The sequence below is a fragment of the Mus caroli genome, chromosome 11 (assembly GCF_900094665.2).
Source record: "Mus caroli chromosome 11, CAROLI_EIJ_v1.1, whole genome shotgun sequence".
In the NCBI taxonomy this organism is placed as follows: Eukaryota; Metazoa; Chordata; class Mammalia; order Rodentia; family Muridae; genus Mus; species Mus caroli.
The window spans coordinates 48,330,268-48,340,480 of NC_034580.1; the positions used below are offsets into that span (position 1 = coordinate 48,330,268).

The 10,213-nt window shown below is 40.1% G+C and overlaps 1 protein-coding gene across 3 annotated transcripts in view; it reads left to right on the forward strand.

Moving 5' to 3' along the window:
- Positions 1 to 10,213, forward strand: part of Aff4 (AF4/FMR2 family member 4) — a 77,534-nt gene that overhangs the window by 47,542 nt on the left and 19,779 nt on the right. For all 3 annotated transcript variants that reach the window (XM_021178051.2, XM_029483059.1, XM_029483058.1), the window contains 6 exons: positions 609 to 654; positions 4,238 to 4,292; positions 5,510 to 5,547; positions 5,844 to 6,006; positions 6,753 to 7,670; positions 9,700 to 9,788. In XM_021178051.2, coding sequence (XP_021033710.1) covers positions 609 to 654; positions 4,238 to 4,292; positions 5,510 to 5,547; positions 5,844 to 6,006; positions 6,753 to 7,670; positions 9,700 to 9,788 — 1,309 coding nt within the window. The remainder of the gene's footprint in view (positions 1 to 608; positions 655 to 4,237; positions 4,293 to 5,509; positions 5,548 to 5,843; positions 6,007 to 6,752; positions 7,671 to 9,699; positions 9,789 to 10,213) is intronic.

Sequence of the window (10,213 nt, forward strand, 5' to 3'; positions counted from 1 at the left end):
CACCTGCCTCTGCCTCCCAAGTGCTAGGATTAAAGGCGTATGCCACCACTGCCTGGCTCACTCTTTTATAATATTAAACCATGTTACATGAAATAATTACAGTTAATTAGCCTCCTACTAGTGGACATATATTTTATTTCCTAGCTTTTGTTGCTAAAGCTGTGCAATTATAATGCTGGATGTGGTGACACATACTTGTAACCCTGACTCTGGGGCGGCCAAGCCAGAAAGATTGCAAGTTCAGGGCCAGTTCAGGCTCTGCATTGTGAATTTGGGCCAACCTGGACTGTGTAGTAAGACCCTGTCTCCAGAAAATATGCATAAAGTCATATTATTATTAATATCATGTCTGTATGTATTTCTCCAGTAATCTGGGTAGATTCCTTTCATTGAACTAGATCAATAGCAGCATAGTTACAGTATTGATAGGGTAATGTGAGCATATTGCCTTCTAAAATGGCTGTGGAAGATCATTGCCGGAGGATGCCTGTGTCTTTTGTCCATCTTGTGCAATGTATTATATATATTTGAAGATTGACATTTTGTATAGATATTTTATAATCTAAATAAACAACTCAGTTGCTCACTTCTATATTTTTTTGTTTCAGAAAGATACAGTACTGCTAAAACATCAAATGGACACCAGTCAAAATCGTAAGTTTATTGCTTCATGGATGTCTTCTTTTCCTAGGAGGTATCTGTAATAGCTGGATATTTATGCTAGAAACATTACTCTTTTGTTTTTTAAATTTTAAATTACCATGAATTTTGTGTGTGTGTGTGTGTGTGTGTGTGTGTGTGTGTGTGTGTGTGTGTGGAGAGGTATGTGGAAGCCATAGGACAACTTGTGGGAGTCAGTTCTCTTGTACTAGAGGTTAAGTTCAGGTTGGTGGGTGTAGTGGCAAGACCCCTTACCCTCTGAGCCATCTCTTTGGACTCTGGTTTCATTGTGAAACCAGAGGCCTTGTGCATGCTGAACTCCTATTTCACTGTTGAGCTACATACATTCCCATGCAGAAACACTAATGTTTCAAGATAGACATAAGCTAACTTTGCCTATAAAGAGCTAGAGATTATACATTTTAAAGACCATATGGCCTCTGTCCTAAATACTCACTTCTATAATTTAATATAAACGCTGTATAGATTAAAAACACTAATTTTATTGTTTTTTTCTTTTGAGACTGAGTCTCATGTAGTCTGGGCTGTCCCCAAACTCACCACATATAGTCAAAGATGAGTTGAACTTGATCCTCTTGCTTCTGCCTCCCAAGTGTTCAGATTATATATAGGCACATGTTGTTATTCCTCAGTTTTCTTTCCTTTTTGGTGGTAATAGAGATTGAACACAGGATCTTGCACATGTTAGGCAAGTACCATACTACTGAACAGTATCTCCAGTCTGATAATTTTTCTTTACAAAACAGCAGAAGAATACTGACTATGGAAATAAATGTCTTTAATCCTAGCACTCAGAAGGCTGAGTCAGGAGGATTACCATTAGTTTAAAGCCAACCAGAGCTACATACAAAGCAAATCAGACCAATCTGGACGATGTATAGTAATACTCTTTTTCCAAAACTACAAGCATCTCAAAAAAACAAAAGGAAAAGAAAAAACATTAGTGGCCTAGGCTCACCCACCCTTCTGAGTTCACAGGTTACATTTAATAAAGAAACTGTGTTAAACATAGTATTCTTCTTAGTAATCCTTCCATTTAGTTACTGAGTGCTGTACACTAAACAACATTGTTTATACTATCTTTAAGTTTTCCTATTTTTATTATATTTTGTAGGTAGAATCAGAAATCTGTATCACAGTCCGGGTAGGCTATTAGATGTTAATAAATTACATCTAGAGAGTGAGCACCTGACTTCCTAAGATCACACACAGGTTAACACAGTGGTTAGAGCAAGTTCCAAAGGAATAGCCACTTTGTGGCTCCCTGTGCCATAGCCACAGACCACAGAGTTAACCTCAGTCTAATAGCCTCTTCATGTAACAAAAGGAGGACGGAGAAAAAAATACACTACCTCTGAGAAACTCACATATTCCTTTTATCATATCTGTGTGCAAAAACCAATAATACATGTCTGCTGTATATACCATGTATACCATGGACATACCTCTTCAGTTGCTGAGGAAACTAGAACATATGCTGGACCTGGAACAGTATAGTAAAGGCTTTGACATACTCACATATGTAAACAGGTTCATTGAGCCACCATTATTAAATCATAAGGGCTGAGAGAATTCAAAGTAAGTACATTTTCCTTACTGAAAATGAGTTATGCCAGGCGTGGTGGCGTACGCCTTTAATCCCAGCACTCGGGAGGCAGAAGTAGACGGATTTCTGAGTTCAGGGCCAGCCTGGTCGACAAAGTGAGTTCCAGGACAGCCAGGGCTACACAGAGAAACCCTGTCTCGAAAAACCAAAAAAAAAAAAAAAAAAAGAAAAAAAAAAAGAAAAAAAAAGAAAATCAGTTATAGAGATACACTTAAGCCTTTGTACAAAGGAAACTTTCTAAAATGCTCATTTACTGAACTGATTTTAAAACACTTCTCATATTCTATAGTCATCTCACTGCTTTATTTCCAGGTAATTTTTGTGTATGTTTTGAATTGATAGCCAGATTTAGAAATGTAGACTAGTCTTTGAGAGTGCAAGTAGTTACTGCAGTGACAGAAGACTTCTTCCAACTGCCCGGGGCTCAAAACCCTTTCAAAAGAAAGGTCACCGAGCGAGCGCCTGCTGATGAGAACGGAAGCACTGGCTAGTACAGCTCTCCCAGACTTCTTGTTAAAGAGTTACTCTTGTAAAACCACACTGGTTTGTGTTACTCTGATTTTAGACTTAGAAAAAACTTCACTCTTTGACATTACTTTGAAAACAAATTGCAGAAATTGTCAGCTTACTCTATTTATACATTTTAAATTCAATTTGAATTTTGGTAAAGGGAGACTTAGAAGTTGAAGTTTGAAAATTTGTACATGGTCCTTTATTACCCCAAACTCTCCTGCTGGTGTCTACTTGTATCCTTAGCCAGGCAATTATAAACCAGAACTTTGACTCTGGAAATTGTGTTGTGGTTTTCAAAGTTATCCAACCGCTAGAAGTTACCCAGGTCTCTCTCTTTGTGGATTATTGGAAACAAAGGAGAGATTGCTTGATGCTTTGACTTTATCTTGCTTCTCTTTTGGAGTCTTATCTAGTAGACCAAAGCTCTATTAACATATATGTGTACAATTTTGTAACAGGAATGTATATGAGTTTAACTAGAAAACAAAATCGAATGTTTTACTTGTGGAGCCAGCAGTTCTTCTGTTCCTAACATGCCCACTGCTATCTTTACAGAACACTAAATTCTATTTTCTTTAAAAGTATTTTTTTGGGCTGGAGAGATGGCTCAGCAGTTAAGAGCATCGACTGCTCTTCCAGACGCCCTAAGTTAATTCCCAGCAACCACATGGTGGCTCACAACCATTTGTAATGGGGTCTGGTGCCCTTTTCTGGTGTGTCTGAAGATAGCAGTGGTGGTGTATTCATATTCATATAACAAATAAAAAATACTTTTTTCAAAAAAAAAAAATTTGCCAGGCGTGGTGGCGCACGCCTTTAATCCCAGCACTCGGGAGGCAGAGGCAGGCGGATTTCTGAGTTCGAGGCCAGCCTGGTCTGCAAAAGTGAGTTCCAGGACAGCCAGAGCTATACAGAGAAACCTTGTCTCCAAAAAACAAAAACAAACAAAAAAATTTTTTTTTTTTTAGGCTAGGCAGTCATGGCACATGCCTTTTACCCTAGCATTTAGGCGGCAGAGGCAGAGGCAGAGGCCAGGCAGATTTGAGGACAGCCTGGTGTAAAGAATTACAGCACAGCCGGGGCTACCCGAGAAATCCTGTCTTAACCAATAAATAAATAAATAAATAAATAAATAAATAAATAAATAAATAAATAAATCCTGTGTAAGGCTTGGCTGTCCTAGAACTAGTTCTGTACACTAGGTTGACCTAAAAATTTTTTTTTAATGCATAGAAAGTTTAAGGCTTACAAAAATGGCTGATTTCCTTTAAAATGTATTGGTATAATGTGAACAATTCCAAACTTAGAGAGTATGTGTATGTGTGTTTCAATTAAATTTTTGGCTGACACAATGATTATTCCTAGAATTATTGATAAATATTTAGTATTCTGGCCTGCTGTGACTAATTAATGCTACTTTCTATGTTTTCCCTCTAGTATGTTAAAAGATGACTTAAAACTAAGCAGCAGTGAAGACAGTGATGGGGAACAGGTATGCCAGTCCTTCACGTTACAGTTTTATTGTGTCTTAGTTAGTACCTTTTTTTTTTTTTTTTTGGGGGGGGGGGTTGGTTTTTTCGAGACAGGGTTTCTCTGTGGAGCCCTGGCTGTCCTGGAACTCACTCTGTAGAGCAGGCTGGCCTTGAACTCAGAAACCTGCCTGCCTCTGCCTCCCAAGTGCTGGGATTAAAGGCGTGCGCCACCACTGCCTGGAACCTTTTCTGTTTTATAAGCTTTCTGACACTGGATGATTGTTGCCTTCTATAATGTCTGTGAGCTGCTGCTGCTGCTGCTTCTCTTAAATTGATGTTTCACTAACACTTATTGAGGATCAAAATGTATTTTTGAAGCAGGAGATTACTTACAAGAAATACTTGCGAAGTTATTTATTTATTGTATGTGAATACATTGTAGCTGTCTTCAGATATACCAGAAGAGGGCATGAGATCCCAGTACCAATGGTTGTGAGCCACCATGTGATTGCTGGGAATTGAACTCAGGACCTCTGGGAGAGCAGTCAGTGCTCTTAACCGCTGAGCCCACTCTCCAGCCCCATTTCTCTCTCTCTCTCTCTCTCTCTCCCTCCCTCCCTCCCTCCCTCCCTCCCTTCCTTCCTTCCTAACTTCCCATTCCTTCCTCTGTTCTTCTTTTTTTCTTTTTTTTAAGAACAAGCATATTTTTATATGCATGGCCCTGGAACTGGAATTACAGATGGTTGTGAGCACTATGTGGGTATTCTCTGTTAGAGCAGCCTCTGTTCTTAACTGATAAGCCATCTCTCCTACCTTAATTTTTTTTTTAAAGAATTATCTTAGAAATTCTTTTTTTTTTCTTCTTGTTAGTAGTGCTACTGAGCATTGAACTAGGCAAACTCTGCTTCTTTAAGTGAAAACAGGGTCCTGGCTTGTTATTGTTTGTGGTGTTTTGATTATTGGTTTTGTTTTGGGGCAGTTTCACTAAGGCCCAGGTAGCCTCAGATTCATAATCCTGCTGCCTCCGCTTTCTGAGTGCTGTGGTATACTGTACTGTTTTTTTGGTTTTTGTTTTGTTTTTGTTTTTGTTTTTAATCACTCTATTAAGTAATTATTAATTTATATGCTAAAGGGACCAACCTTTGTTTTTTGTTTTGTTTTGTTTTTTTAGTTCAGACATTTGTATTATTGTAAATAGAGTATTATTCATTCATAATTTCTTATGCTTTATTTTTAGGATTGTGATAAGACAATGCCAAGGAGTACACCAGGAAGGTGGGGAATCCTTTTATTTTGTGGTTTTGTTGTCAGTTGTGATGGTGATTGTATAATTCTGGAAATTAACACAAATTGATTATGTATTCAAACTGGGTGAATTTTAAAATATGTTAAAAGTGAGTATTTTTATCAGAATGGTGCACCAGAGACCTTTGGGGGATGTCTACTTCATTTGTAAGGAAGTTTTGGGTTCCTTATCTCACATCATTAATAAAGTTGGTTGTCAGATTTGCGTGGGGGTCTTGTTGCCATCATAAAGGAAACATTTGCCATTTCTGTTTTCTCTCCTTCAGTAACTCTGAACCTTCACACCATAACAGTGAGGGGGCAGACAACTCCAGGGATGACTCGAGCAGCCACAGTGGATCTGAGAGCAGCTCTGGGTCTGACTCGGAGAGTGAGAGCAGCTCCAGTGACAGTGAGGCGAATGAGCCGTCGCAGAGCGCATCTCCTGAGGTGAGAGGGGGCTGCTGCCACTCAAGCTCTCCTGACAGCCGCTCCAGCCGTCACTGTGGATGTCATCAAAGAGACACGAACCACGTGTCTTATAGAAAACCTAGACTGGGTTTACTTATTATTTGAAAAACTCTTTTCTAAAATTAGGATTTGCCACTTAATAGAAGATTTATGTTATATTGTCACTGTGACTAAAGTGAGTCTTCTGTTGTGTAATGTATTGTAGATTGATACAGTGCAGCTGAAAATCTCTCCTAATGATATGTTTACTTTCTAGCTTTAAATAATTTGCAATAGTGCCTTTCAAGTTGAACTCCTAACTGGAATAATGATTTTTTGGGTTTTTTTTTGTTTTTTTTTTTGGTTTTTTAAGACAGGGTTTTCTGTGTAGCCCTGGCTGTCCTGGAACTCACTCTGTAGACCAGGCTGGCCTCGAACTCAGAAATCCGCCTGCCTCTGCCTCCCCAGTGCTGGGATTAAAGGCGTGCGCCACTACTGCCCGGCCTTAAAGGCCATTTGTAATAAGCTCTTCTTGTTGGTTCTACCTGTATACTCCAGCACTCAGGAAGCCAAGTGACTAGAGCTAATAATATTTTGTCTGTGTTTTGATCCTGGCATAAACATGACAAATGCTTGTCACCTTAAGCATTTTTTCTTTTTTCTCTTGCTTGACTTTATAAAGAGGGGGAAAGCTTCACTATTGAGAAAACCCTATATCTATATATTTTATCTGTTTTTCTTTTCAGCCTGAACCACCACCAACAAACAAGTGGCAACTTGATAATTGGTTGAACAAGGTGAACCCACATAAAGTATCCCCAGCTTCCTCTGTAGACAGCAACATCCCATCTTCTCAAGCCTACAAGAAAGAAGGCCGGGAGCAGGGCACTGCCAGTAACTACACGGATCCAGGGGGGACAAAAGAAACGAGCTCTGCCACCCCAGGACGAGACTCTAAAACCATCCAAAAGGGATCAGAAAGTGGCCGTGGGAGGCAGAAGTCTCCTGCACAGAGTGACAGTACCACACAGAGGAGAACTGTCGGCAAAAAACAACCCAAAAAACCTGAGAAGTCAGCTGCTGAAGAGCCTCGCGGAGGCCTGAAGATAGAAAGTGAGACCCCTGTGGACATGGCTGCCAGCATGCCCTCCAGCAGGCACAAAGCAGCCACCAAGGGCTCGAGGAAACCCAACATCAAAAAGGAGTCAAAATCTTCTCCTCGACCTACAGCAGAGAAGAAGAAGTACAAGTCAGCAAGTAAACCTTCACAGAAATCTCGGGAGATCATAGAGACAGACACCTCGTCCTCAGACTCTGACGGGAGCGAGAGCCTGCCTCCCTCCTCACAGACTCCTAAGTACCCGGAAAGCAACAGGACTCCTGTCAAACCCTCCTCAGTGGAGGAAGAAGATAGCTTTTTTCGGCAACGAATGTTCTCTCCTATGGAAGAGAAGGAGCTCCTTTCCCCACTCAGTGAGCCTGATGACAGGTATCCACTCATTGTGAAGATTGACCTCAATCTTCTGACTCGAATACCCGGGAAGCCTTACAAAGAAACAGAGCCACCTAAGGGGGAAAAGAAAAATGTTCCAGAGAAACACTCGAGAGAGGTGCAGAAGCAAGCCTCAGAAAAGGCTTCCAACAAAGGCAAGAGGAAACACAAGGTCTGTAACAGGCTGGTGGCTTTTTTACTTTTTTAGAAATATTTTTTTTCCACTTTCCATATCCTTAAGCATCTTAATATTAAAATACTAGCAATTTTTAAAATAATTTTACTTATATGTCTATGAGTATATGTTCTATATGTCTGTCTGTCTCTCTCTGTTGTCTGTTTACCTGTCTGTGTCTGTGTGTATCTGTGTCTGTGTATGCACTCAGGCTTTTGTATGCTCCTATGGAGGCCAGGGGAGGGTATCAAATTCCCTGGAGCCAGTTCCAGCCAGTTGTGAGCTGCCTGACATTGTTACTAGTATCTTAACTTTGGTCCTGCTTGAAGAATAGCAAGTGTCCTCGAGCAGCCACAGTGGATCTGAGAGCAGCTCTGGGTCTGACTCGGAGAGTGAGAGCAGCTCCAGTAAACTGAGCCATCTTATCCCCAAATACTTGCTATTTTGACTTTACATAGTCACTGTTGCTTTTGAATTATATTTTATTGATTTGTGTGTGTATGTACACTTGTACACTATAGTGCATAACTGGAAACCAGAGAACAACTTGTGGGAGTCGATTCTTTCCTTCTGCCATGTGGATCCCAGGGACTGAGCTCAAGTTGCCAGTCTTTACCCACTGACACTTCTTGCCAGCCCCTTTTGTTGTTCATGTTTAGATACTAGCATCTGAAATGCCATGGAAATACAGTTTTTGGATTATGAGCTGTAAGGGAAAATAGTGACTGAGCACAAGGCCTCAATGAGACTACATATGGAACAGTTTCTCTGTGTTCTGTCTCCTTAAATAAAGCTGGATAGTTTCTTCTTAAATAGGATCTCTGAGCAGAGTGTATGGTGGCCAGGTTAAAAGTAGAGTTTGAATGTCAACCATACATCTTTTTTTGTCTTAGCCTCAGGTCAAGTCATACTTTTTATTACTGTCCTAATGTGAGCCCAGCTGACTGACTAATTTTGTGACAGATATATCCATAAGAATTTCACTCATCCAACATTTACTGTGTGCCTAGCTTTTTTCCATTAACACAGGTCAGAACTGAGAAAATTCCCCAGGGCTAAGTGTGTAGCTTAATAGTAGATCTCTTGCTGAGCATGTGTGAAACCCTGGGTACAGTTCCAACATGGAGGAAAAGTCTGTGGGTTCATAGCCTGCTCTCATCTTAAATACTTCCAAGATAAAGACACAGCTTGGTATAAGATCAGCTTTATACAGAGCTGGCATATGTGTATATAAGATCAGCTTTAAACAGGGTCTGCATATATGTGTGTGCACCATCTTGTGCCAAGAGATCACAAAAAGGTATTGGATGCCCTGGAATTTGAGTTACAGATGGTTTTGAGCTACCATGTGTGTGCTTAGAACTCCTAGATGTTCTCTCTACAAGAACAGCCAGTGGCTTTTAACCATTAATATATCTTTCCAGCCCTCCCCTAGAATTATAATTTTGGTAAAGTATCAGGGGCAATTCCTGGACTTAGTCACTGGTAAGATTAGCAGTCTGTAGGTGACTTTTTCTCATGTTTTCATTTATCTGATTTTAATCATTTAATGGCAAATGGACTCTTCTGTTACATTAGAAGTAGAATATGTTTGTATTCTTATTGCTTATTACTTGAAGCAATAGGAAAACTTAGCTTCACCTATGGAAGTAACATCAACAGTAGATAGGTTTGCCACTTGTAATTCAGCTAAGAAGTTTTTCAGAGATAATGAGCTTACCTGTTAGCAAGTAGCAGTTTGTTCAAGAGCTGATGAAACTACAGAGGTGGAACTTGTATGCAGTGCTAGCAGAACTGTGAGATGCAGTTGCTTTGGATTATAGTTTGGCAGTTTCTCAAAAAAGCTGAATATACAGTTGCCTTAGGATCCACCAATTATAGTCCCAGGTATATATCCAAGAAAGAAATAGAAATACATGTCTACACAAAACTATTACAGTGCTCACGGCCACATCCTTTCACATTGTGGATCTAACGTAGGACACCCTTGTCATGCTTAAGACCTTCTGTTTCTGTTTTTGTGCAGAATGATGATGATACCCGAGCCAGTGAGAGCAAAAAACCCAAAACAGAGGACAAGAACTCATCAGGCCACAAGCCATCCAGCAGCAGAGAGTATGTTCCCGAGTCATGTTGCATGTCCACATTGGCTATGTTTATCATTGGCTGTTTGGTACTTTTCGATTGCTTCAGAGTCTTCTTTTTAGTTGATTGAATGTCATACACCTGTATGCATCAGGTAGATAGCAGTAAGAGCTGTGCATTTAGCTAGTAGAGATGGGAAGCCATTACTCTTTTTTTTTTGTGAGATAAGAATATCTCCTAGTTAGGGTTATTATTGCTGTGATGAAGCACCAGGACCAAAAGCAACTTGGAGAGGAAAGGGTTTATTTGACTTGTTCTTCCATATCACTTCAACTGTTCATCATTGAAGGAAGCCAGGATAGGGACTCAAACAAGGCAGGAACCTGGAGGTAGAAGCTGATGCAAAGGCCACAGAGGAGTGCTGCCTATTGGCTTGCTCCTCATGGCTTGCTCAG